The sequence below is a fragment of the Scylla paramamosain genome, chromosome 34 (genome assembly GCF_035594125.1).
Source record: "Scylla paramamosain isolate STU-SP2022 chromosome 34, ASM3559412v1, whole genome shotgun sequence".
Classification (NCBI taxonomy): domain Eukaryota; kingdom Metazoa; phylum Arthropoda; class Malacostraca; order Decapoda; family Portunidae; genus Scylla; species Scylla paramamosain.
Window position 1 is genome coordinate 13,100,011 of NC_087184.1, and position 24,917 is coordinate 13,124,927.

The 24,917-nt window shown below is 40.3% G+C and overlaps 1 protein-coding gene and 1 non-coding gene across 2 annotated transcripts; both read right to left on the minus strand.

The window, feature by feature from the left end:
• Nucleotides 1–1,294: 1,294 nt before the first annotated feature.
• Nucleotides 1,295–15,909, minus strand: LOC135089967 (beta-mannosidase-like). Its single transcript, XM_063986155.1, has 19 exons — nucleotides 15,698–15,909; nucleotides 14,751–15,090; nucleotides 14,042–14,194; nucleotides 13,061–13,209; nucleotides 12,218–12,426; nucleotides 11,485–11,614; nucleotides 10,602–10,748; nucleotides 9,985–10,156; nucleotides 9,276–9,469; nucleotides 8,100–8,290; nucleotides 7,337–7,527; nucleotides 6,537–6,636; nucleotides 6,015–6,192; nucleotides 5,294–5,441; nucleotides 4,524–4,618; nucleotides 4,171–4,313; nucleotides 3,592–3,709; nucleotides 2,876–3,136; nucleotides 1,295–2,358 (listed from the first exon to the last, which is right to left on the minus strand). The coding sequence occupies exons 2-19, from the start codon at nucleotides 14,953–14,955 to the stop codon at nucleotides 2,038–2,040; spliced, it is 3,105 nt and encodes a 1,034-aa protein (XP_063842225.1). The 5' UTR covers nucleotides 14,956–15,090; nucleotides 15,698–15,909; the 3' UTR covers nucleotides 1,295–2,037.
• On the minus strand, nucleotides 6,908–7,010 carry LOC135090374 (U6 spliceosomal RNA). The gene has a single exon (XR_010261900.1). It is a non-coding gene; the product is annotated as a U6 spliceosomal RNA (small nuclear RNA).
• Nucleotides 15,910–24,917: the final 9,008 nt, after the last annotated feature.

Below are 24,917 nucleotides of genomic sequence, written 5' to 3' on the forward strand. Positions count from 1 at the left end.
GCGCGTTACTGAGTAGCATAGGCCGGATTGTTTCTGGCCAGCCTGATGGCTTGGGCTGCCGTTTCAGGAAAAAAGAATATTGGCACTATATATATATATATATATATATATATATATATATATATATATATATATATATATATATATATATATACATATAAGCAGATGAATACATATAGTTCAACGGAATTAATTATATCCTTGCTTACTGTCTTGGGCTGAAAGAACAATTCCTGCGAGGATGCTGGTGACCAATGTGAAGAAACAATATCCATTCTAAGAGACGCCTTGTTCTCTCATCACTGTCTTCAAATCCATGATAAGCCAGGCTTTCATGGGTGTCTCTTACCCAAAGTGATGCTGCAGAATCCTTTTTAATCCATCAGAATCATGACCTGAGTACTTCATGAGCATAAAAACCTGACATGGGGAAAATAAGGGAAGTTGCAAGAAGCCATCAGGCCAATACATGGCAGTCCCTATATGAAGCATATCTACCTATTTCCCCCTATCATCCCCATCAAACATGTAACAATCATTCAATAAAGCTTAAATAAAGTTCAGGAAATGGTCCACTATAGAAGTTTGCCCCCCCCCATGAAGAATATGCAGAAGTGGTGATAAGGAGAAGGAGGCACTTAAAGCACTTACATCCCTGTCACTCCCACTGATAATCCTGACACTGACACCCAAGGCCAGCCTGTGAAGGTGTGTGGTATGCCTTAAGCTGGAATTTAAACAATTCATTCCCAGAATGTTCTAGCATGGGAACTTGCATTCAGACCATCTATCCTTACTCAAACAGAAGGAACATATCAGATAAAAGGATGCTGGATCAGTATGTGAGTGTCGTGGGGGGAGGTGTGTGGTAAGACTTAAACTGATAGTAAACACCTCACTCTCTGGAGAACCTTCTAGCATGGAAACTTACAGAACACCGATACCTCTTCGAGCAGGAATAGGGGATGAAATTACAGCATGCTGGATCAGTGTGAGTGTGGCATGCTTGTGAAGGAAACCAACTTTTTGCCAGCATGAATGGAACTTGAACAGAATCAGGAATGAGGTAATGTATAATCTATAAATAAGTTCATAATCTCCACAGCTAATGTTTGGGTAGCTTATGAGCTCTACTGCCATGTGAAAAGCTCAAATAAAATCAGGTACGTGGAAGTATATGATCTAGAAGTCCATAAGTTGTGCAGCTGATGTTCATGAAGCTTATGAATTCTGCCAACACTAGAAACTTGAACAAGATCAGACACATGGAAATACATTGCCTAAAAATACATCATCTAAACATAAGTTTATAATCTCTACAGGTTAAGTTTATGAAGCTTACAAACTCTATCAGTGTGAGAGAATCTTGAACAAAATGAAACATGGGAATACATAATCTAGAAATAAGTCCATAAGCCCCCTCCTTTGTTCTATTTGCAGAATGTCTATTTTCTCGAGGCTCAGCACCATTTGGCACCCATCACATGAAGGTTACACTTAATGGCACTGTGCCAGGTTATAAGTGCCAGACCTGGTGGCCACTGACACACCCTAACTACTCGTGTCACCAGCCTTTGCCCTCACTTGCCTGCCTGCCTCCTTAGTCTCACACCTGCAGTACTGATTAGAACTAAAAACACCTGGCTCCTCTATCAGTGACAGGCAAAGTGAGAGAAACTGTCTTCATATTGACTTTTTTTTCTCTTACTTATTTTCATGTTAAAACTATCTACATACCAGTATTGTTCCTTCATATATTACTTGATATATTGCTTTAGGATTTCTTATGTATACTCTTGAGTTTTCCATTTTTTTTTTTTTATTTCATGGGATATGTTCATTTTCTTTTCTATCTCTTCAGTATGAAAGCAGAAATCCATTTATCTATCAATAAACTGGACTGACACCATCCTTAAAATTCATGTCTCTTCTCTTAGAACACATATATACAGGTAAATATATGTAGGCACAGGTTGTTGACTGGTAAGGCACATTATTACAAGCCAGTGGTCATGCACAGTGGTCTGTTGAGCACCATCATGCAAACACCACATTCCTGATATCATTAGGATGGATGTCAGGATTTTCAGGGAAAGTTGCAAATGGATAAACTTTCTGGTATGTATCAGTGAGGGACTTGACAGTCAATGATGACTTGAGATCTTCCACAGTTATCTTTTTGACAGCATAGAAGTACACTTGAGCTTCCTCCTGAGCCATCAAGAACCCATTATCTGAGAACACTCCTGGCAGTTCTGTCTCAAGCCACACAAACAGGGCCACAGTGTCTGTTTTCACACTCACATTGAAGGACCAGTTGCTTTGTGGGGTAGCTATGGGTCCAGTGATGTCTCCAGTCTGAAAACAATGAATGATTGGGGTTTCTTATTCTCATACAACAAACCTATATCATGTTATCAATAGAAAAAGAATAGGTACAAAATGAAAGACAAGGTGAGAATTGCAAGTATGAAAGTTTACAAGGTAAGGGATGCTAATGAGAGAGAGGTGATTGTTGAACGGCAACATTTAAGAAAACTAGAGAGAGAGAGAGAGAGAGAGAGAGAGAGAGAGAGAGAGAGAGAGAGAGGAGAGAGAGAGAGAGAGAGAGAGAGAGAGAGAGAGAGAGAGAGAGAGAGAGAGAGAGAGAGAGAGAGAGAGAGAGAGAGAGAGAGAGAGAGAGAGAGAGAGAGAGAGAGAGAGAGAGAGAGAGAGAGAGAGAGAGAGAGAATGATTGTTGAAGAGTATATAAGCACAATGGGAAGAGAGTGAGACACATCCGTTTTAGACAAAGAAAGACTAGGAATGAAAGTGGAAATGAGGCTGGAGTGTGGCAAGAGTATGAAATTTCTCAACACTGGGTTCTCAGTCTTACCTGAACAGAGGCATGGAGGATATAAGCATCCTTAGGTTCGCCAAGGAGACGGTAGTTTTCAGGGGTCACCAGGACTCCTACACTGTTCAAAAGCTTGTAAGTGAGGAAGCAAACATCCTTTACATCATAGAGTCCTTCCTTGCAGAGGGTGACTTGGTCCAGGTCATCATCCATGCTGAGTGTTGCTACCAGGCTGGATGCTGCTGCCTTCCTTTGAATGGGTGGAAGAGGCACGTTTAATGAGAGAAAAGATCTCGACAGCTAAATATTAGGGATACAGTAAGGATGATATAGAGAAGATTCTTAGGATTAGTAATCTGAAAAGAACTAGAGGTGATGGGTTCAAGTATGATAGGCTAAAAAATACACAAGGAAAAATTTGTTCACAAATTAGTGTTAGATAACTGGAATAGATTTGGTAATCTATAGGGAGCCTTTAAAAGATTAGATAAATTTATGGACTGGATTGATAGGTGCGTGTATGCATACTGAGTATAGGCCTACTGGTTTCTTGCAGCTTCCCTTATATTCTGCGGTCATGTTATGGTATCATCATATATGAAAACAAAGCCAGTAAAGGGAAATGACAATGTGATGCCAAAAATAACACTTGTAGGAGAGAAAATGGGAGAGTAACCTTAATGAAATATATATGTGGCTTATAACTACAATGCCTCATGTTTTGCAGTGCAGAGACATTTTATCAAACAGGTCACCATAAGGAGGAATGGCCAGAGATCAAATCCCTGACAGGACACACACTGTAACAACTCTGCCTTGTTAATGAACACACTAAGATTGACCCAGGACCAAAGTGAGTCTGGCTGGTCCTCACTGTCCCACCACTACATGACTTTATACAATAATAACATTAGAAAATAAGGGAAATTGCAAGAAGCCATCAGGCCTACACATGGCAGCCCTTGTATAAAACATACCTACCTATTTTCACCTATTATCCTTAATCATAAGTTTGCCTAAACTTCTTTTTAAGCTTCCTAATGACTCAGCACTAATAACCTGACTACTAAGTCTATTCCACTTATCTATCACTCTATTTGAGAACCAATTCCTTCTTATCTCTTTTTTAAATTAAAATTTTTCAGGCTTGAACCCATTATTTCTTGTTCTGCCCTGATTACTGCATAATTCTCTTTCAATTTGAAGACTAAGTATATGTTATAAGAAGATATTTGAGTTACTCTTCATTACCCTATCGTGTTTTGTTATAATCACCATACCTCATTTTCTATACTTAACCTACAGTTCATTAGTGTCACAGGAAAATCAAGTACTAGGGAGTGAACATGAGACGCACCACATGAACTGACTTGTTGACTGTCTTGACTGCTCCCAGTGTGTCGTAGCGGTGCAGGCTGACCACCACTGTGGCATTCGTCATGTTCTGGAACCACTCATTGACCACATACAGCTCAACCTGGAAGCATTTGCAACATGTCAGTCAAAATTAGATGAGGGACTGTGCTAAGATGTGGACATATCAAGATTAGCTACTTCAGGCAACTTTTATCAAAACTCCCAAGAATTTAATGAACACAGCATCCATCTGGTCATTCTTCCATTATAGAGACAATAAAGAAGTCTATGAGATGATCAGATTACAGATGATGATTTTCATAATACTTACTACATTTTCATTCTCTATAAATGAGGAAATTATGATGACTGGACTAAACATTTTCTTGACATAGTAATGCAGCATTTTCCAGCGACCTCCATATTCTGAGAGAGAGAGAGAGAGAGAGAGAGAGAGAGAGAGAGAGAGAGAGAGAGAGAGAGAGAGAGAGAGAGAGAGAGAGAGAGAGAGAGAGAGAGAGAGAGAGAGAGAGAGAGAGAGAGAGAGAGAGAGAGAGAGAGAATCATCAATGAGCTTTGAATTTCTGCATAAACATGTATATGTCAACTCAATATCAAGTTATTGTATAAACAGAACTTCTTTGTGTCACTTCTTCACACTTCTTTACATGTGAAGCAAAATTTTCCTCTCAAAACTTAAGAAACAGCTGTGAAATCAACTTAACAACACACACAACAGAAAAAAAACATATAGACAGCGCATATTCTTGAAACTATTTATCCTTTCTTTGTAACAAAAACTGCAAAAAAAAACACACGCAACTGTACCAGAAGACAGTGAAACAACTAAAGCCTGAAACATTCACTGAAATAAAAGAAAACATCAAGGAAATTTGTAAAGATCAAGAATCATACAAGAAAAAAGTTCTCACACACGGAGAAGAAATATGAAACAATGTGAAATCAATAAATGCATGACAACCAAATGGAAACCTTAACATCCAAGAGAAAAGCATATGAATACAACATAAGAAAGTCAGGGATGCTGCAAGAACCTATCAGGCCTACACATGGAAGTCCCTGTAATATGACAAAACGTACCAATAGAGGCCCATGATGCCCCTTGCCAGATGTCATCCAGCTGCCAGTATAAAGCACCACTTGTGTAGCCTTCCCCTTTCTCATTGATCTCACTCATCCACCGCCTGTAGATCTCTGTCTCAACCTTGATGGCAACAGCTTGGTGAATCTGTCATGGAGAGAGTGGAAGGCAGCATTTATCACCCAGACTCTCAATTGCCAACTCTGATATTTCTCTTTAATTTCTAATTGAGGTAGAGAGTTGAAACTACTGATCCTCCAGTTACTTTAGTCACAATCATAGATATAGTTAATTTCTTTATAAAATCACAAAATTCAGCCCTCCCATTTCACTTGAAGTTGTCTTCTTGCACCTACAACATCCACTATACTCATGTACTCTTTTAGTCTCATATTCTCAAACACTTCTGCATGTTATCTTAATAACAATACCAAACAGGCTATAGTGGAAGTTACCAGATTTTCAAGGGAGGTTTCATGCTTCCTGTGATACTTCATCATGGATTTCAGATTGTAAATGGGGAAATACATCCATGAAAATCCAACTTTTCATCTGTAACCTTTGAAAACAGTCCTGATGACAGAACAGAGCATTTGAGATATAACCTTATATCATTTCACTTTGTCATTCTTTCTCATGCGGGGAAATCAAAGAAAGCTGTTGGCTGAGTGACTTCTGAGCTTGAATTTACCACTAACACCTGTACCTCAGATGACTTGCCTGGGACAGATACAAGTAATCCTGGTAGGCCTTGAGGGAGCCGTCCTGTGCTGGCATGTGCATGTGTATGCCAATCTGAACAGCAAGTTCTGGCTGGCCCAGGGGGTGGTGCTGGCGGTGGTACATGAGGGGAGACTCCCTGTTCCAATCCTCCTCAATTGTTACGTCCCTCATGGTGCTTTATAAACATGTAGTTATTTTAGAAACTACTAATGTATGGTGTTGCTCTTATGAGCTTCCACTGTCACTGAGGAAGGTTGGTTTATAATGTTTATATTTATAATGTTATGGGTGATTCTGCTCACAGTGATAGTTTCTTCACGTAAAAATAATTTTGAATCACACTATGTACTATCCTGAATATTCTAAATCTAGATGTAAATCTAATATATAACAAAATTATAGCAAGAGGTCAAGACAACGCAATAAAAGTCAAACTGAGACAACTGCCGGCTGATTTAAGGTTCTGCTACACCAGGGTTTTGTGGTGCCAGTCAAAAGTCATCATACAATAATACATACATGAAAGATGGCCAGGACTGGAAGCCATACTCGGAAGAGAACCTTGGTATTGGTGTCTGGTCACCAACCCAGGCATTACTGATGTAATTGTAGTAATGCACTGCAACACAAATTAGGGTCTTATTACTGAAGTTAGGCATGTAACAAGACTTTCTGAGGTGTGCCTTTCAATTCAGTGCCAAGGGGCTAAGAGAGTAGTGAGCGTGAATGTGAAAGTTGTGTGCTTTGTCTTGGCTACACTTCTTTTTAGGGTAGACAGCCTTGGTATATGTGTGTGTCTTTCAATTAAGAGAAATCAGGAAGGACACCACCTATGAATGCAAAAAAGGGGGAGAAACTCAAAAGCTGTCCAACCCAGTAGGGAAAATAAGGATGTTATGGAATGCTTCATGATTTTGCATGTCATCCTTGTGCAAAAGGCTTGGTGAGTCTTCTCTGTATCATTCCAACTTTATAGTATGTGTATTGCCAAACCAATGATGATGATGATGAGGATGATGATGATGATGATAATAATTTATCTTTCAATGAATAAAATTAGTAGGTTAAGCCAATTTATTTTTAACATACTTCTTACTACCTCATTCCTTCATCAGTAGAAACTGTTTAAGTGATGATCTAATAAACACAAGACTAACACAAAACACTTCTTACCATCCCTACATGAAAGGATACATTTGCGAATCATCCCTGAAATTATTACAATTATGTGCCCCACCAGATCTGCACTTTGTAAGAAAATGGATAAGTGACTGACTAATAATTTCACTGAGACAAGAATCACTTGCATCATTCCTTACCGTCACCGTACAGTGTGTCACCAGGTTTTTGGGAGATATAGCCGTCATTCTCAGACTTGATGCCATTGCTGGGTGAACTGACAACATAGGAGCGGCTGTCATCCAACTCAAGCACCAGCGGTCTGATTGTGTCGACATAAAGTGTGATATAGTCTTCCTTGTACTGGTTGAAGTTGAAGGCTGTTCCATACCTGAGAGAGAAAACAATGAAATTAATCTAAAAATATTTTCCTGTGTATCTATCTTTGTATATAGCATATTTAGTTAGATTCAACTTATATGTTTCTGTTGTCACTTTAAGAAAATAGAGCTTATCATGGAAAATATATACTCTTTTGAGGCCTATACTCTCTCTCTCTCTCTCTCTCTCTCTCTCTCTCTCTCTCTGAAATGAATTATCAATGCTGCAGAGAGAGAGAGAGAGAGAGAGAGAGAGAGAGAGAGAGAGAGAGAGAGAGAGAGAGAGAGAGAGAGAGAGAGAGAGAGAGAGAGAGAGAGAGAGAGAGAGAGAGAGAGAGAGAGAGAGAGAGAGAGAGAGAGAGAGAGAGAGAGAGAGAGAGAGAGAGAGAGAGAGAGAGAGAGAGAGAGAGAACATATGGCATCAACAGGAAGAGACTACCATAATTGAACTAGAAGAGGAGGAATACATGGAAAAGAATGAGGATGAGAAGGAACAATCTTCACCAACACATCCTGTACTAAAGAAGTGGAAGTGATTCAGTCAGACAAAGCACAAGTACACTGAAAAGGGCTTAAAATTTACCAGTTATCACGAAGGGCTACCTCGTTTTCATTATTCGAGGCCCAGAGAAGAATACTTGGGTGGTGCTGCAGCCGGCGAACCTGTGTCACTATCTCCTTCTTCACAGTGTCTAAGAAGGCCTGGTTCACTGGGTACATGCTGCAGGCAAACATTAGGTCCTCCCACAGCAGAATTCCTAGCTCATCAGCAATCTGTACAAGTGACATTAGATCCTTTCATTGGAGGTGGTGTGGGGATGTCAGAAGGAAAGAGAACTTTATACATACTCAGAAGAATTTTAGTTGGAGGTGGATGGAAGGAGATCAGTGAGAAGTTGAAAGATCTGGTAGTTTGGGGGAAGACTTGAAAAGGGTAAGTATCAAGGAAAAGATCATCTATCTTCTAACCAGGCCTGCAATCCCACACAGGGTGGCTCAAACAAAGCACCACACATTCCTACACACGTCATTTACACTCTTAGCCCTGTCGGCCCTTGGTGGAAAGGGATACTTTTGTGGGTAACAATACTACACCCCAGGTGCTTAGGATAGCACACCTAGCCACATACATCTAAAGCAGGACCCAACAGCATACACTGATTTACCTCTGCCCCTTCATAATGACACATCTACTCAAATCCTGAGACCACAGCTGATGTTGGGTACATCTACAACTACAAAAAGTGGAGGAGACTTATAAGCCATCAAATCATGTAAGGAAAATAAGGAGGTTAAACAGAATGATGCTGATGATGATGATAAGAAAAATCACACTTAAACTAAAAGGTGGATTGAATGCTGATACTATAAGCTGTAGTACTGTATTGATTTGCGAGATGGTACTACATTACATGAAACGAAAACCTTCTTTAAATGAAAATATCAAATAACTCTTTCCCAAGACCACTTGTATAGTCACAATTTTATCAATAATGCACTCAAAAAGGGGGCTTTGGGTAGGGATGCAGAAGGAAATAGGGGTTTTCAAATGTCCTTCTAATGTGATATTTCTTTAACACGACAGCCTTGCAAAAGAAAATAATTGTGTTAAAGGAGGGCCAACAGTACTTTTATGATATTCTATGCTATAATTCACCTCACTGAACATCCAAAGGTGTTCATATGAGCATCAGGTGCCACATGCAAATAATTAATTCCCCAAAAACCTTGTAATTTCATATTCTGTGCTGTAACTCACTTCATAGAACACGTCTGTCTCATAGATGCCGCCGCCCCAAACCCGGAGACAGTTCATGTGGACATCTGCTGCTGCCTGGAGGAGGTATCGGGTGTACTCTGGCGTCACCATCTCCGGCAGAATGTGGGCTGGGATCCAGTTACTCCCCTTCATGAACATAAACACGTTGTTCACATAGACACGGTAGTGACGGCCTGGAGGAGAGACAGAGGTAACCTTGTGTGGGTTAGATGCAGGGAAAGGATGACAAGTGCTGAATTATGTGTGCAAAACTTATGAAAATGAAGCAATAATAATGATGATGATGTAAAAAGGCCATATACCAAGAGTGGAGGGCATCAAAAGGAAATACTTATTAGGAAGAGTGGAGGGAGTGAGAGCAAGAAGAAGACAGAGTTAAGTTTATGGACACACTGCTGGAGTAAGTGAGAGGTGGATGGGGAGCTGTGGCCCTGGACAGACTGGCAGATGACAGAGGAAGGTGGAGGGCTGTGGTTGCCAACATCACTTGACTGGCAATCCAGTAAAGGTATAATGGAAATTAATATATCACATAATTAAGGATTTAATGATTATCCAAAACTGGAGGATAAGTATCTTGAAACCATCTTTACCTAAGCCTTACTGTAGCTAATTTTTTTTTAATACTTCAATTAGTGTAAAATAATGTAATTAAATCCAAAAGTATCCATTTGCATCCACATCCCACCTTTGCTTGTGTCATTAAGATCCACATAATCCTGGTTAAGCTCCACAGTTCGAAAGCCGACCTTGACAACCTTCGTGGAGTTCTCTGTTTGGTTTTCATTCTCCCAGTAAGCTGTCAGCTTGTAAAGAGGCTGGGCACCATACCCATTGGGCCACCAGAGGTCCACCAGGTTCTGTGCAAAGATTGAGGATTTAAACAAATGTAAAGACAGTCAATGCTGCTCAAAATTCTCTGGGACCTTGTTCATCATCTTGGCCTGACTGGTAACTCATTAGATTTTCATTTATTTTTGTCCTACCAGGGTTTTCTCCTAACTGACAACTTCCCATGGCCTATCCATCCTGCCTTCAGACCAATTTCTGTTTCCACAATGCTTCAAAGGGACACAACAATAACATGTTCTGGCTGAGAATATCAAAATTTTGATCAAGAGAGAGTGGAGAATATTCCCATAAACAAGTGAAATATAAACGGTCAATTACAATTCAGAAAATCCATGCAAACTACCTATACATCAAGACTCACCTGAGAAAAACTGCTTTTTCACTGGCAAGCAAAATGCAAACCTGAACATTTATATTTTGCAAAATCTATGTAAATATAACACTATTACTCACTTCAGAAAATACAAGGTTAAACTCCAGTAATGCTTCATAGTTGGAGACCTGAGCTGTGACCCGGTGCTTTGTGGTGCTGATATCCCCCAGGGTAATGGTGAAGCTTCCCAACACCTCCCCTGATGCCACAGCTGCATCACACCACACCTGAGGGAGAAATGACACACCAATCATATCTACCTTTGGATCACATGAAGAGCAACCACTCCAGCTGTTTTCTTGATGAGTCACATTTAATGTAATATAGTGCAGTGACAAAGACTGTTAACTATGTATCACTCAGGTTAATTTGTGATGTGCTGGGCTTGTGTGTTCTGCCAGGGAGAAGGTTCAATTCCCAGCAACAGCCTCTCATGACTAGTTTATCTCAACTTTAGATCAATTTCTCACTGTTTCCATGATGCTCTAAGTGAGGGTAATACAGTGAGTTAAATTATACTAGAATAACTCAACTCCAAAAATATCTAAAGTGACTGATTCTTCATATGGTTCTTGAAATATGAAGCTAGTGACATTTTTTTTTATGAAACAACAATAATAGCTAACTTCCAGCAAAGCAACTGTCCTAAACTCCACTTGCATTGCCTTAAAAAATGTCATCTTAACTTGGACATTTATAAACATCTTTAGTGGTAAACAGGTTAAAGCTCTACTTAACCTTTTCACTATGATATGCAAATAATGTGTGAAATCTTTATAAACATCTACAAGAAAGAAGGGCACTGAAATTATTTAATACTGCAAATTCTCACAGGTGTAACATTTAGAGATGGATGCAGATCATTAAAATATGACTCTAGAGTGATTCGTAATTAATAAAAGATATGGCAAATAGCAGTGAAAGAGCTAAGGAAGCTGAGACTTGAGAAATGTACTACTTTACTTTGACAGTGACATTCCAGCCCGGCTTGAAGTTATGATCTGGAACTGAAGGCAGGGGAGATGTGGGCACGGCTGAGAAGAGAATGTCGCTAACTATGAGAGAATTCCATGCTTTGAGTTTCCAGTTCTTCCTGTAATGTTGTACAAGATTATTAAGCACTAACATAGACAAAAGATTCCAATACCAATAAATTAACTAAAATTAAGATTTGTGAGTGCAGAATAGCCAGTGATCTTTTCCAGGGACAAGGACATCTTACTTCTGGTCCAAAAATTACAGAGAAAAAGAAAGTCAGAGGAGCTTGCCAACTCCAGCAGAATAAAACCCAAATAACCTTCAGGGACTAGGACAAGATTACAAGCAGGACAGCTCCACAAACAAAACAGGAGCAAGTGGTGAGGAAGAACTTGGGTGCTGATTGGAGATGAGGATGGATGTAGTTGGTGAGATGTTAAGAAGAATTACACTGATGTGCAACTCACTCATTACAGAAGATAATCTCTGAATTTCAAAGAACCTAGTACTGTATCAGTCTGAATAAAACAAATACCTATTAAACTATGGTGGATGAATAACCCCAGATTTGATTATGAAAAATTTGATTATGAAAAAACACCCTAAAATTAATATAATCCCTTAATGGCTTCCAGATCATTGTGCAGCTGAGGGAAAATGACACACCAATGATGTCAACTTTCAGATCACATGAAGGAGGAGGTAGTGTGCTACTTACCAGACGCCAGAGTTAGGGAAGGCTGGCCCCCAGTCCCAGCTGAAGGAGGACTGCATCTTGCGAATGTGGTTGGCATGGCACTCTCCGTTGTAGTCAGAAGGGAGACACTTAGGTGGCACCACGTAATTGGCACTCTGGATGTTGTACTGACGTGTGGCGTACTCCACAGGAGACTCAAACCAAATGTCTATGGTGTTGTCACTGGATGCCTGCCACAGGAGGAACTTACTATCATTATTATTATCTCTGTGTCAAGAAGGCTAGCCATAGACACACACGCACACACACACACACACACACACACACACACACACACACACACACACACACACACACACACACACACACACATATAAGTAAATAAATATGTAAATAAATAAATCAATTAAAAACCCCAATCATGTTGCCTCTCCCCAAGAAATCACTCCTAAAAAGAGTTCAAAAAGCTGCCGACTTTAGCTATAGAAGTGAAGTGTCATGATCTCTGTATTGCTATAAGATGTGCAAATTCTCAGGTAAATTATTAGTATTGGACTGAAAACACCTCCACAAATGGTAACTCTAGGGTGACTCCTCACAATGGGATTTATTACTAAGTAATTAAAGTAATTACAAGTTCTCTCACCTTTCAAAATGGATAGCAGCCTTACCCCCAGCACAATGTTATTCTAGTGTTACATAAACTTTCTCTTGGATGACGGGTTGAGGTTGTGCTACATAATGACCTAAACATGCCAGAACACCTTGCTATAAGACCAGTGGATAGAACAAAATTTTGGACTAAATGAAATGGCTTTCCCCCTGAATTTTTATATTTAAGCTCTACTCTACAGCCAACATTACCTTAAGATGGTTCTTGACATCAAAGACATATCTGGCAAACATGTTAGTGGACTTTCCAACACTCATGTCATTGATGAAGACCTCTGCTGCTGTGTCCAGGCCCTCAAACACCAGCACCACCCGGGTATAGCTCAGCACATCAGCATCAACTGTGTACAGACAGCAGTAGTGCCAGTCAGTGAAAGGAAAATTAATTACAGATGATGGCAGTGAGAGAAGCATTACCCTAAAATGAATCAGTGTGGATGAGATAATAACGAGGATATATAAGGATTGATACTGTAACAAATGTAAAAGGATGTAACAAAGAGAGAGAGAGAGAGAGAGAGAGAGAGAGAGAGAGAGAGAGAGAGAGAGAGAGAGAGAGAGAGAGAGAGAGAGAGAGAGAGAGAGAGAGAGAGAGAGAGAGAGAGAGAGAGAGAGAGAGTCAATATACAAACATTACTCATTTCAGTTAGTCAGTAAAAGAGAAATTAATTACAGGATGGTTCTATCTAAAAAAAATAGGGGGTGAGAATGAGATGATAAAGAAGATATAGAAGAGAAGGACTGATGGTGTAGTAGAGAGAGAGAGAGAGAGAGAGAGAGAGAGAGAGAGAGAGAGAGAGAGAGAGAGAGAGAGAGAGAGAGAGAGAGAGAGAGAGAGAGAGAGAGAGAGAGAGAGAGAGAGAGAGAGAGAGAGAGAGAGAGAGAGAGAGAATATGCAAGGAAAATACTCAATTGTAACTCATTTCAGTCACATACAACTCATCACTCAGAGCATTTGAAATGATGAACTGAGCTGTTGGTGTTTTTTAAACTGAGCTGGGAAAAAAAAAAGCTAAAACATCAAAATCAACCCAAACATTCATGCACACCACCCACTGCACCATTCACAACAGAGAAATAGGTCCTGTTTAAAAAATGAACTGAGCTGGAAAATCAAGAATAAGTTAAAACATTAAAATTAACCCAAACAGCCATACACACAACCAACTGTACCATTCAAGACAGAGGAGTAAGTCCAGTTTTCCTTTGACACCCAGCGGTAGTTGAGGTCATTGTAGCGATAGTAGAGATCCCCTTCACTGAGGACATTAGCCGCCAACAGGTCTGAGTACACACCACCAGGAACTTGCCCTCCCACAGTAATAGCTGCAAAATAAACCTTCTATTTGGTACATGGTAGGCACAGCAGTTCATTAATCACTACCAAGGATTCTCTGTATATTCCTTGATTTCTACTTCGTACATTCATTTCAAGGACTGGAAATGCAATGACATGGCTTATATATTGTGCTTTTGGGGGGAAAGAGATAAAAGTAGCACAGTGAACCTTGCAACTGTTACTGATGGTAGGTAGAGAGGTTCACTACCAAGGATTCTCTGTTCATCCCTTGGTTTTTATCTTGTACAATTCATTTTAAGGACTGGAAATGCAAATGGTGTGGCCAAGATCTTATGTTCCTAGGGAGGAGAGCCACCACCAAAATAAATCATCCCAGAAATTTTATAAAATTCATAAAAGAAAACTGAATCATAATCTAGGTCATAAAAACAACTTTAAATATCTTTAATACCCTGAAATAAGAGATACAAAACATTTACAGCAACACATTACTCATTTAATCCACATACACATGATCACCGTCACAGAAATAAGAATGAGGGTTGTACACACTTCATAAAAAAAAAAAAAAAAAACACTCACACTTATTGGCAGCTCGTAAGGACCAGTTGGAGGGGATGATGATGACTGTATGGGGCTGTGGGTGGGTGCTTTTGTAGGAGGCATAGGCGAGGTAGGCTGTAGCACCACACATAAGGGCAAGGCAAGCCAGGGGCAGGGCATACACACGCCACCACGCCCCCTCCCGCCGCGCCTCCGCCTCTCGGTTCATTGGGTTTGGCGCCATGGACTTGGTGACGTGATGGTGATCGTGGTGGTTATTTTGTGGTGACGTAATGGTGGTGGTGATGTACAGGTTTATGGGTGATGGCTAAAGAATAACCCTGTTGTAGGTATATTCATAAGGAAGCGTGGTTGTAGCCTGTAGGGATGAGGGGTGAAGTGTGTTGTAAGGACGTGGGGTTTGGTGGGGTCTGGGAAATGAGGAAGAATGTAAGGCAGAGTGACAGTGTGTGTGCAAGTGTATGTGTGTGCCAGGTTAAGGGGATGTAAATAAGAGGTGCAGTGAAGTAATGAAGACGTGGTTGAGATGAGTTGTATGTGTATGCGTAACTGGCTTTGAGTGGTTGTGATTAAGTGAGGATCGTAATCTATAAACTACAAAAAACTTGAGTGAGTAGTAATTAGAAGTTTGTATATCTTCACAGGCAACAGAGATTATTAGCCGGGTTCTTTGGGGTATTTCTTGTGTCAGTAATGTAGAAATCTTGTTAATCTGACATTAGGGCCATTAAAATATCTTTAAAAACCCGTGGCATATAATTTCAAGTACAGCCTTTTGAATGTAGTGGAAGTGGGCGCAGAAGTATTTCAGAATATGATTCCAAGAGGTGATACAAAAAAAAAAAGGGAGAAAAGAAAAGGGGGGGAAAAAGTGAGAAGAGTCATAATGCAATATTTAAAACGGAGAGAAAAATGGGAAGAAGTATTGTGGAGTTTCACTGGTAAAAGATGACAATCAGCATTACCACCACTGAATTCCACCAAGAACTAAAAATATTCTGATGTCCGCTTGTATTAACACCACACTATAACACCTTGACGCAAAGACAACTCAAAAGACACACGCCACACAGTTAATACACGCCAGGATATTTCTTCCCCTCCACAGTACACTTTCATCTTCCTGCACACGCGTTTGTAGTCATATGGGCGGGAGCTGGGAGCGAAGTGGCCAAACCAGCAACAATAAAAGCCAACACCACTATCTGAACCACACACTGCCTGTTCTTCCCTCACCGATAAGATATAATTACTGATAACACTTCTCAGATTCTCATACATGACAAAGGAAGCGTACACGTCACCAGTTTCGAGGTATATCGAACATTAAATTGACGGTTCCTTAGTCCTACTTTCTGATTCTGAATACGGAGAGGAACGAAGAGATTGGGTGGATAGTGTGAGGAGGAATACGAAGGTTGGGATGGACGTATCTCTCTCTCTCTCTCTCTCTCTCTCTCTCTCTCTCTCTCTCTCTCTCTCTTAGTTAATTAAACAATTTAGCGTCCACTACATTCAAAAGGCTCTAGTTGAAGTTGCACAAGTTTTTCCTTTTTTTTTTTAAGTTCTAGTGACATAATAACAAGATTTCTACATTATTACCAGGAGAAACACTCTTGAGAACTCGGTTAGATCACCTGTGACCTTTGAAAGTAGCCATGGTGGAAGAGCAGAGCGTTTCAGAATACGGCCCACCTTTCTCATGGTAACTAAAAAAAAAAAATCAATAAAAAAAAATCAAGGTTATTATAGAGAGTAATCTATAAGGTTTTGTTCGCACATACTGATACTCACATCCATAGTCAGTAGAGAGCGTCCAACGATTAGCAGCAGCAAGGGCGTGGAGAAGCAAACACCCACTCACCACCGCCCACACCCATGTCTTCGGGAAGCTCATGGTATCACAGGGTCTATCTGTGTTGTTTAATGTTCACCGCCAAGACGACTGCTCAATATTCATACCTGATGGGAAATTTCTGTTATTACTTCACTGATGGCATTATCTGTTAAGGATGATAAGAGTGTTTCTACGCAAAATTACCTAACTGAATTCTTTTAAGAATTCTAAACTAAGGGAACCTGCATGCGGAAGGTTAGCAGGCAGTCCCAACATTTCTCCTTCCTCCTTATAATGTAAAGAAGAAATTTCCACAAATATTGACTCCTTGACAGCATAATTAATTTGAGTGATTAAATAGAAGTTTCTAGCTAAAATCACCAAGACGTGAAACGAAATTAACTTACTGAAATGCAAATAATGATAAATGTGTGTGTGTTCTTACCTAATTGTATTTTTACGGGATTAAGTCAGGCTCGTAATGTCTTTCGTCTTTTTAGAGTTAATTTGTCATATTTATCTTTAAAGCTATGAATGCTCCTTGCATACACAACTTCGTCAATGAATTCCATTAACTGAATGACGTCAGAAAACTGTATTTTCTCACATCCTTCATATATATATTTTTTTCTTTGTGCAATTTCTTACTCATGTGTCCTCTGTCTTGTGTAATTCCTTGTCATTTTATATGTAAGTGTGAGTGCAAGCATGTCTGTGTATATTGAAGGACCAAGTATTTCTCCAGCAGACACACTGCTTACCTGGATGCCGCGAGCTGTGAATGCAGCCAGAGGTTCGTTCATCTGTGTGTGGGGCGTGGAAGCATCAAGCTTTAATACATCGAGAGCAGTGGTGGTGTGGGTTATACAAACTGATCTTAGAACTATCACCATGCTCTGAGAAATGTAGCAGCCGACGTGCAGACCACGTTCCGTTCTCATGGAGATAACTGCATGACAGAGATAATAAAGGTTAAATGGTGGATCTACGCAATTTTAGTGCATGACTGCTCTCTCTCTCTCTCTCTCTCTCTCTCTCTCTCTCTCTCTCTCTCTCTCTCTCTCTCTCTCTCTCTCTCTCTCTCTCTCTCAAGAGGTTGAGGACATGATGACCTATTGTCAATTTCACCTTTAAACCTTCAACTTCTTCTGTTCCGTGGATTAACTTATCGGCATGTGAAAGCTTCCACATGAAGGCCGGTAGTTGACTTAAAAGAAAGTGATCAACCTTTCAGCTATGTGCCTTCCCCCAGCCGTGCTCATGATGTCACAGCTGATGACGTTACAGGGTCTGTTTATTTACATACGTAGGTATTTGAAAATGATCCCTCAAAAAAAGGCATCAAGAATCGATTGCTTTATATATTCTGACTTGCCATATACTTTAACTAGTACCATGAATATCAAAACATTTCAATCCTTATCAATATATATATATATATATATATATATATATATATATATATATATATATATATATATATATATATATATATTATGTAGGAGGGACCCTGGCCAAGGGCAACAAAAATGAAAAAATAAAATAATAATAATAATAAATAAATAAATAAATAAAAGCCAAGTGAGATACCAGTCCCATAAAAGGGTCCAAAGCGGTAGTCAAAAACTGAAGGATAAGTGTCTTGAAACCTCCCTCTTGAAGGAATTCAAGTCATAGGAGGGTGGAAATACAGCAGGCAGGGAGTTCCACAGTTTACCAGAGAATGGGATGAATGATTGAAAATATTGGTTAACTCTTGCATTAGAGAAGTGGACAGAATAGGGGTGAGAGAAAGAAGAAAGTCTTGCGCAGAGGGCCGCGGGAGGAGGGGAGGGATGCAGTTAGCAAGATCAGAAGACGGCAGTTAGCATGAAAATAGCGGTAGAAGACAGCTAGAGATGCAACATTGCGGCGATGAGATAGAGGCTGAAAACAGTCAGTTAGAGGAGAGGAGTTGATGAGACGAAAAAATTTTGATTCCACCCTATCTAGAAGAGCGGTATGAGTGGAAACCCTCCAGACATGTGAAGCATACTCCATATATATATATATATATATATATATATATATATATATATATATATATATATATATATATATATATATATATATATATATATATATATATATATATATATATATATATACAGTGCTCATCACTGAAATTGTCGCCGGGACTTCACTGGCCGTTTGAATTTTCAAAATACTTGCGCTTGTTCTAATTCAATATGGGGGCTTTAAGTAAAATTATTACGTATCTGGCAACTCAACCTCAGAATCTGCGATGACGTACGGAAAAAAAAAAAAAAAATGAGTTACTTATCACAACTGTCAAAGCTACTTACTGACACCTTGGGAGTGCCTGCACGCAGTAAAGTCCCATCACACTGCACATGTGCAAGCAGTCTCGCCTTGTGATTGGTCAGAGTAGTCTTGCCTTGTGATTGGCCGTCACCTCCTCATCAGTTAACCTAACTTAACTAACACAAAATAACCTAACCTAACTAAGCTAATGTAGCTGAAATAATGTGTTATAATAAATAGGAGAACCTATCCAGTAAATTGGTACAGGGTAGTTAGATTACGTTAAGGGTAAGGTTAGTTTAGTTAGGTTAGGTTAGCTGATGAGAAGGTGGCAGCCAATCACATGAGACTGCTCGCACATGCCCAGTGTGTGCGGGGACTTTCCTGCATGCAACCCCTCCCGATACCTTCTGCCGATCCCCAAGACTACTGGGTGATGTGTCAGTACGGACACTGTCTTGCTGTGAAGACAGCAATCGCATCCATGACGACCTCAGCTATAGCAGCTATGCAGCGCTGCACAAACCTGGATAAATCTATATGTACACCCGTCTAATATTTTCAGATGAAATTACATTTTTCTTGAAAATTTTGTTGTGCTTTGAATGAACCTAGTAACTGTTTCCAGCGCAAATTAAGTTTTTCATACCCCTCCACACCCAATGATTTGCGACGAAATCAAGGAGATTCATCCAAAAAATACCAAACTACCAGAAAAATGTAGTTTCGTCTTCACACAACACTGAAAGAAAATGGAACTTAACTAAACCTAACCTAACCAAACCTAATTTAATCTAAAACTAAACCTAACCCAATATAACTAAGCCTAACTAAACCTACTAACCTACATTAACGACAAATTTCATAAAAATTAATATCTCAGGCACGAACAATCAGCGGCAGTGAAGATATGCAACACTGTTATATGAGACCCAAGTACTTCAATGACAACATTTTTCTTCCCCATAAGATGGTGCATTTATATAATAATACCCAGACCTGTGGTCTCTTACCCAGCAGGAGAAAAAAAGAGGGTTGGTTTCTACGACAAACACAAGACCCATGAGCAGTGGCGTGGTATGTTGCTGAGTGACAAGGCAAAATTTTCAGTGACAGCCAACAGTCAAGGTTGCGTGCACAGATGTCCCAGCAGCAACCCCTTTACCCCGCTACACTTCACCAGCTGTCAAATTCCCCGATTCGTTTATGGTGTGGTACTGCTTCACTTATCATGGTGTGGGAAATGTTGCAGTGCTATTCAAAAACACTACAATGAATCAAAGGAACTACCTGGAACTTCTCTGTGACCATCTACCGTCTTTTGAGAGACGCCACGCCATTTTTATGCAAGACGGAGCTCCCTGTCATACTGCCACATCAGTGAAGCAGTGGCTCAGGAGATGCTGTGTGTCATTCTTTGATGATTAGCCTGCAAATTCTCCTGACCTGAAATCCCATTGAGAATTTGTGGGCTATAATCAAAAGAAAGTTACATAACCATGACTACGCGACAACGCAGTCATTATAACGTACAACTGCAATGACGCACTGAAATTTGTATCAAATATTTAATCGGAATAACGAACAAAAACTGGCATAACGAACTCGCCACGTGTGCGAGCAGTGGAATTTTGACAAATATTTAATCAGAATAACGAACCAAAACTTGCAAGACGAACTCGCCATTCGTGCGAGCACTGAAGTTTTAATAAAAATTCTAATTTGAATAATAAACAAGTTTGTAACACCTACAGCACCAACATTATCATTATTATTATTGTTATTATTATTATTATTATTATTATTATTATTATTATTATTATTATTATTATTATTGTTGTTGTTGTTATTATTATTTATATGTTTTATGTAGGAGGGACACCGGCCAAGGGCAACAAGTCCAAAAAAGAAAGAAAAAAGAAGAAAAAAAAAAAAAAAAAAAAAAGGCTCACTGAGGTGCCGGTCCCCGAAAAGGGTCTAAAGCAGTAATTAAAAACTGAGGGATAAGTGTCTTGAAATTTCCCTCTTGAAGGAGTTCAAGTCATAGAAGAGTGGAAATACAGAAGCAGGCAGGGAGTTCCAGAGTTTACCAAAGAAAGGGATGAATAAGAATACTGGTTAACTCTTGCATTAGAGAGGCAGACAGAATAGGGGTGAGAAAAAAAAGTCTTGTGCAGCGAGGCCACAGGAGGAGGAAAGACATGCAGTTAGCAAGATCAGAAAAGCAGATAGCAGGGAAATAGTGGTACAAGATAGCAAGAGATGCAACATGGCAGCAATGAGAGAGGCTGAAGACAGTCAATTAGAGGAGAGGAGTTGATGAGACGAAAAGCTTTTGATTCCACGTCGTAGCCAGATGGTGGAAAACTCGGAAGATTCAAGAGCGTGGGCACGAGAGCAGGTTAAGTCATTGCGCACATAAACGCAGCATCCAGTTTTGGATCGAAAATGAGGATAGAGAAAGTAGGAGGGAACAGAAAAGGGGCTACTGTCAGTTGCCTCAGACACCTGAGTTTCAGTGAGGAAAAGAAGATGAGGTTTAGAAGAGGAAAGGTGGTGTTCTACAGATTGAAAATTAGATCTTAGACCGCGAATGTTGCAGAAGTTAATGAAGAAAAAGTTGAGGGGGGTGTCAAGACACTTAGGGTCGTCGACGGAAAGGCAGTCCGACCTGGGGACATTTATGGTCCCCTCCCCAGATGGGGACTCCGAGGCTGGTGTAGGAGTCGCCATGATGATTTTAAAATTTTTGAGTGAAGGGTGTGTGTGTTATTAGGTGCTTGTAGTTTTGTGTGGAGGAAGAGAGTTGTCTTTAGAGGGCAGGCTGTGACTGCCCCCTTGTGTTGTGAGACACAAAGGGAAACGTTCAGTGAGGTCACAGCTGGGTTTAATGATAAGTTCACAGCACCCCCTGAACAGTGCTTTAGACCTCACTGGGAGTAATTATCGTTTCGGCAGGTGTCTACTGCCTCCTCCTCTCTTACCTTATCCATAACTGCATTTTATGATAAATGCAGATCAGGCTCTGACTGCATATCCAACAGATGAAAACACCAGTGTTATTTCACTACTGTCCGAAGATCCATTTCACTTACAGTGGAACCTCGGTTTTTCGAACTTGATTCGTTCCTAGATGCCGTTCGAAATGCGAAATATTTGAAAACTGAAACTATTTTCCCCGTGGGAATCAATGTAAAATAGATTAATCCATTTTCACTCATTCAGCATGTCTTAGCGGGTAATGACCAACACTCCCACTGCTAAGATGGCCGTTCCACATCTCCAGCTTATATATATATATATATATATATATATATATATATATATATATATATATATATATATATATATATATATATATATATATATATATATATATATATATATATATATATATAATTTTTTTTTTTTTTTTTTTTTTATCCAGAAAGGATGTATTGAATGAACTTAGTGACATAGAACTCAACAAAAGATATTGTTTAGACCATGCAGGCATTCTCTTTGTCACCGATCACGTAAGGGAAGTCTTACAGAGTGATACAGAGAGAAGCGACCCACTCACCGCCAAAATGAAGGTGATCATAACACTTAGACATCTTGCTACTGGGAAAATACAGTTGTGCAGTAGTGATGGCATTATGGGTCACAGAGAGAGCCACACAAGCTCGGGATTACTCCTGAGCGCCGAACCATGTCTGTTTACATCGAGGTTCTTCAACTTCTTCAATGGGATCACATTTACCAAATATATAAAATCAAAGGAAATATTTATAGAAACTACAAATTAGTAGTAAATGGGAGCTATTGCTATGTTTTGTGGTATTTGAAAGTAACTTTGTTCGAAAACTGAATTATGGTATGGCAACTGAAGCAATTAAGAGTTAAAATTTTTGTTTGAAAAACGAGTTGTTCAGAAAGGGAGACGTTTGGTAACCGAGGTTCTACTGTATACATATAGTAATGATGGATAAACTAAATAAGGAGATATACACACTAATACTAATAATGATTTGATACTCTAACTGACAAATGATGGTCACCGAAACAGTACCAAATTATCTACTCATTCGTTTAATTTTGTACCTGAGTGCCTGTGTTTGCATGACGCTCACAGAGACTGTTTACAGAGAGGGTTACAGAGATAATAATGAAATAACATAAGCACTTTATTCTGAGTGCTAGGTTATGTTAGGCTTTGATTCATTCAGTTCATTGATTTCACTCCTGATCCCTTCATTGTGTAGATCACAGTTTGAAAGTATCATATTTTGCCCACACATAAGCAACGTCCAGAAAGTAGCAGGCTAAGGAGGGTAGGGGGCGAGGAAGATACAGGGGAGGTTCTATAGTCACCCTTATCTGTCTGTTTACCAACCAACAAGACACTCCACTCATGATTGGATTCCTGTCACCCTGCATACCGAGAGATTCCAACTTTGATATTAGGGAACTTTGGGGAAGTGGAAGTGGCCAGGGTTTCACAAGCTTGATGAGGGTTTTCTTTCCCTCATCCATCATACATTTTAACCATTAGTATCTTGGAGAATGATCAAACAACAAATAATTTGTTTCAAGTAGGTAGTTTTTCAGGAAAGGTTTCTGTACTGGAAAATCAAGCCCTCTGAGTATGAGCAAAGGGTCGCAGCCTTCAGGGTAAGTTTGCCCACTGGGGCTGCACCAGGAACAAGGTCAATAGAGTAGACTATTGGCCTTGCCCAGGCCCAGCAGTATGCCAGCATAAGCCAGGATGAGCCAAGTGAGGCCACACCCAGGCCTGCCTCATTGCTCTGTGGAAAAGGCCACCCACCAACAAAACGGTGTGGTGCCACTCCAGGTGAATGGAAGGGGCTCCCCTCAGTAAAGGATGTGCCCTGTCCACACCTCTGGACAGGTGTGCCCCACCCACACCTTCCTACTGGACAGATGTGTCCCACCCACTCACTCACACCTCTGGACAGGTGTGCCCCACCCACACCTTCCTACTGGACAGGTATGCCCCACCTATACTTGTCCTACTGAATGGATGTCCTCCACCCACACCTGAAGGATGGATTAGGTTAGGTTAGGCCAGTGTGTTAGGTTAAATTAGGCCTGTACATTAGGTTAGGTTAAGCTGGGAATTAGGTTAGGTTAGGTAAGGCTAAGTTAGATTATGCCAGTGCACTAATTTAATTCAAGTTAGGTTAGACCAATGCATTAGGTTAGATTAAGTTTGGTTAGGCAAGTGCATTAGATTGAGCTAGAGAATCAGCTTAGATTTGGGTAGACTAAGTTAGCTTATGCCAGCATGTTAGTTTAGTTTAGGTTAGGTTGGATCAGCATATAAGGATAAGTTAGCCCAGCATGTAAGGATAAGTTGGGCCAGCATGTTAGGCCAGCAAGTTAGGTTAGGTTAGGCCGGTGTGTAAGGTTAGGTTAGGCCAGTGAATTAAGTAAGCTTAGGCCAGCATATAAGGTTTAAGTTAAACCAGTGCAGTTAGTTAGGTTAGGGTAGGGTAAGGAAGGTTAGGTATGGTCAGGTCAGGTTAGGTTAGTTTAGGTTAGGCAGGAGATGAAAGAGGTTAAAGGAGAGTCAATGGACAGGTAAAAGGAAGTAACCAGCAGGAGCACCGGAAAGAATTGTTTACCTGTCCTGCTAAAAGTGTGTCCACCACCCCACCTCTCCTGCCAGATGGGTGTCCACACCACCTGTCCTACTAGACAGGTGTTCCCTATCCCACCTAGCCTGCCAGATGGGTGTCTACCATCCCACCTATCCTGTCAGATGGTTGTCCACCATTCCACCTATCCTGCTAAACGCGTGTCCACCACTCCACCTATCCTGCTAGACTGGTGTCCACCACCCCACTTATCTCGCTCGACGGGCGTCCATCACCTACCCATTCTGCCAGGCGGGTGTACACCAACCTATTCATCTCCCTAGACAGGAGTCCCCCACCTACCTAACCCGCTAGACAGGTATCCATCCCACCTATCCTGCCAGACGGGTGACAATCACCCCACCTTAAAACATCGAGAACAACAGAAAAACCGCCGAAGTGGTT

What these genes read in the sequence shown, in the direction of transcription:
- LOC135089967 (XM_063986155.1), bottom strand. Translation starts at nt 14,955, where the DNA reads ATGGCGCCAAACCCAATGAACCGAGAGGCGGAGGCGCGGCGGGAGGGG. An exon ending in CAGTCCTGGCCATCTTTCAT is followed by an intron (nt 6,193 to 6,536) that starts GTATGTATTATT and finishes ATGTTTATAAAG; the next exon opens with CACCATGAGGGACGTAACAA. An exon ending in ATTACTTGTATCTGTCCCAG is followed by an intron (nt 5,442 to 6,014) that starts GCAAGTCATCTG and finishes TCTCCATGACAG; the next exon opens with ATTCACCAAGCTGTTGCCAT.